The sequence below is a fragment of the Oryzias melastigma genome, linkage group LG8, assembly GCF_002922805.2.
Source record: "Oryzias melastigma strain HK-1 linkage group LG8, ASM292280v2, whole genome shotgun sequence".
Lineage (NCBI taxonomy): Eukaryota > Metazoa > Chordata > Actinopteri > Beloniformes > Adrianichthyidae > Oryzias > Oryzias melastigma.
The window spans coordinates 19181768-19185104 of NC_050519.1; the positions used below are offsets into that span (position 1 = coordinate 19181768).

The 3337-nt window shown below is 41.1% G+C and overlaps 1 protein-coding gene across 2 annotated transcripts in view; it reads left to right on the top strand.

Moving 5' to 3' along the window:
* Positions 1-3337, top strand: part of zmp:0000000896 (caspase recruitment domain-containing protein 11) — a 20127-nt gene that overhangs the window by 11147 nt on the left and 5643 nt on the right. The window contains exons 12-17 of one of the 2 annotated variants that reach the window (XM_024271307.2): positions 882-916; positions 993-1081; positions 1161-1207; positions 1309-1429; positions 1513-1666; positions 1817-1940. In XM_024271307.2, coding sequence (XP_024127075.1) covers positions 882-916; positions 993-1081; positions 1161-1207; positions 1309-1429; positions 1513-1666; positions 1817-1940 — 570 coding nt within the window. The remainder of the gene's footprint in view (positions 1-881; positions 917-992; positions 1082-1160; positions 1208-1308; positions 1430-1512; positions 1667-1816; positions 1941-3337) is intronic. The other variant, XM_024271308.2, reaches the window with a different exon arrangement.

The following is a 3337-nucleotide window of genomic DNA, read 5'->3' on the forward strand; positions in this document are numbered from 1 at the left end:
AACAGAGATGGCTGGGATGTGTGGAACTAAGTGTGCTGTGAAAGTTAAAAATCAAACTAGTTTTTAGAACAGATATCGTAGAAGAGAGTTGATGGAGCAGTGCACCATGGGAGAACCAGACGAGCACTCAACTTGAGAGGGATAAGAATGGTGACTTAACTACAGTTAGTTGCCATGAGGAGGCCATTAGGTATTTTTAACAGAGCAGTTCCAACAGGGCAAATTACAGACTGGAGAGTTTCTTTGAAGCTATTAGATATGTTTGATCTAAATCAAGTTGAGAAGCAACTTTTTTGAGGATTTTGGAAATGAAAGGTGGATTAATTTGGGGGATCTAGTCAATAAAGGTTCTCATTCATCCAGATGACGTTGTCTTGAAGTTGAATTGTAGCATTTGGACAAATCTCATCTTTGCCAACTTGGACAGTTTTTGGAAAATCAGAATCAGAATGATTTGAGGAGAGTGGGGGCAATTCCAGCAGTGAGTGAAGAATCAATGATAGCAGGATAGAAGGCAGGATTTAACTACAAATGACTTGGATGGAAATGAAGGGCTTTTATGGAAGAGATTATATAGATATCAGAGTCAGTAGGAATATGAAAAGTGGAGAAAATTTTTGAATTTGATGGGAACTTGTAAAATTAAGATGAGGTTTTAGGGAAATTTTGCATTGAAAAACTGCTTCAATGGAGTTGGTCAGTTGAGATGAGAAGGAGAGGGTTGGAGCAACTTATTGAAAAAATAAAAACACACTCTTAGTGTTGCCTTCATTTAATATATTATAGACAGTGACCAGCTCATCAAAGAGAAAGAGGAGTCCAGAGCTTGAACTTTTTTGCCCTGGTTGGAAATTTAAACTAAACTTTCTGATTTTTCACAGAGTCCTGTTCTAACTCGGAGGAGAATCTGCTGTTGGTGAGCATCTAAGCTTCTGGTTCAAAATGAACTTCCAGCTCAGACTCCTAACCTTTGCTTACATGTGTGCCATCAGATGAGAGATGATGAAAAGGAAATAAATCGACTGTCAACGTTCGCATTTCCTCCGTGTGTGAACTCCATTAACCGAAGGGTGAACACAGAGTGAGTTTATCCTTTTTAAAGCTCTTTCTTTTCTCTTTTTTCCTCATAACCAACTTTGTTTTTGTTCTCCTGCACAAAGGTTTGACTTAGACTCCTGGGGCAGTGATGAGAATGAGAACATTGGAGGTATAATATTTCTATTATTTTTATTATTATTTTTTGGAACAACAGAAAAATATTTTAATTATTTGGGCAGAGAACATTAGAAGTAAATATGGTGTTTTCAGGTGAGCAGGTTGAGCCTTCTTTGTGGGATTCCTGGACCTCACTGCACTCTCACCTCTTCCCCCCGGACCTCATCAACCTGCCCAGCATTCCTGCCCATCAGCCCAGTCCCAGCCCATGCAGGTACAGCATGAACTGTGAAAGAATTATTAAATTAACTTCTAATTTGCTTTTTTGTCTAACTGCTATCTCTGATGGTCTTGAAGCCCCACTACTACCTCACCGGAGCTCGCTAAAGCCAGTCTAGCTGAAGACATCGTGATCATAGGTGGAAACCGAACAGGGATTTTCGTCAGCCACGTCAAAGCCGCCTCTGCTGCAGAACAGTGTGGACTGAAGGAGGGCAGTGAGCTGCTGGAGGTGTGTGTCTGTCGGCTGAAAATGTGCTTTAAACGTAGCAGATTGTGGTTTGATGAAAGTCCTCTGCATGTTCTGACATGGAAAAAGATCACAGAGGAGATGACAGTGAGATGGTGGCCTAACATGCGGGCTTGTCTGGATGTTGTTTAGCTGGAGCGGGTTCTGTTTGGCGGTGGAAGTGTGCAGCTGAGTCAGTGCACCGCAGAGGTGGCCCACTTCTCCCTGCAGTGGTGGAACGAGCCGTCAGCGCTGAAATATCAGAGCAACTCAGAGGGTAAGTCTACAGCTTTGAAAAAAAGAAACTCACATCCCCTCATGAGGTCTTCTTCATATAAAGTGTTATCAGGTAACATATTAACATATCAAGTAACTTTTTTTTTTTAAAAAGCTTGAAATTGGTAAACATACAACTTTAGTTTTTAAAGCACTATTTAATGTCAAATGTGTTCCTAAGATAAAAAATAACATCAAATTGAACTAAAGTAATATTTATTCCAAATATAATTTCCCCATTTTCATGACGTCCTTCAAGGCGATTGAAGAGAAGTGCAAAATACACCTGCTCTTCTTTTAAGATCGTTGACTGCATATGAGAACTGGACAGAGCGAGTGTGACATCATCCAATGACTTACTTCCAGTCCCAAGCAAATGAAGTCACTTCGGTCGCCGTTTTTCTGCAATATTTCTATTGCCACGTTGGAACCAGACTTTGTCAGTAAGCCGTGATTGGTCCGTGGTGAGCATGATGGAAGGCCACACCCCTTCCTGTGAAACCACGCTCAGGAGAATCTGTCAATCAAACGCTTCGAACTTACGATCCGAGACCACCTACTGTTATTGAAATATCTTATTAGTCACTTGATAACATGAATAACTTACACTACAGCAAAAATATAATGAAAAAATTAAATTATCAAGAAAATGTTAAAAAGAATAGTTATTCTGACAAATACAATGACTGTTTATTTCTCAATGGAAGTCTATGGGATTCTAGATTTTTGGAAGCAGCAGGTACTTCCTGTTTGAAACACAATTTAGAAGGGGTCACTCAGTCCAGTTCTACATATACAGTCAATATTTAGGATGCAGCCCCTCCATTCTACGACCCTCTATAGGCCCAGACAACTCAAAAACCTGTAGTCCCGTTATGGGTCAACCCTCCATTCCGGTGCATGTGACTAAGGATTTCAACAGAACGGCATCATTCTGTTTGTAATGTAGCTGTACAGGCAGAAAGAACTCATGTTTGACTTTCTTCATTCATTGATTAGAGGAGAATACTGAAGAAGTCTTTGAAAAAGGCATTAAAATATTATATTAGCTTGGTTTTGAATACAGTTGCTCCTGCTGCTGACATCTTAAATGCATGTGTTGCAGGCTGTCTCTAATTTTATATTTATCTTATTTGTCTAAAGTCCCTCTCCTTCGTGTGTCAGAGGTTAAACCTTCCCTTCCCTGTCTTCAGGGTATTCCAGACTTTGCTCTGAGCTGTCGTCGCCGTCCTTCGTGGGGGCAGACTCTTTTTACGTCCGCGTCAACCTCAACATTGAGCCGCACGGAGATCCGCCCTCGCTAAGCATCGCCTGCGATGACATCGTACACGTCACAGACTCAAAGTACAACGAGAAGTACCACTGGCGCTGTTCTGTGGTGGACCGGGTCAGCGCCAA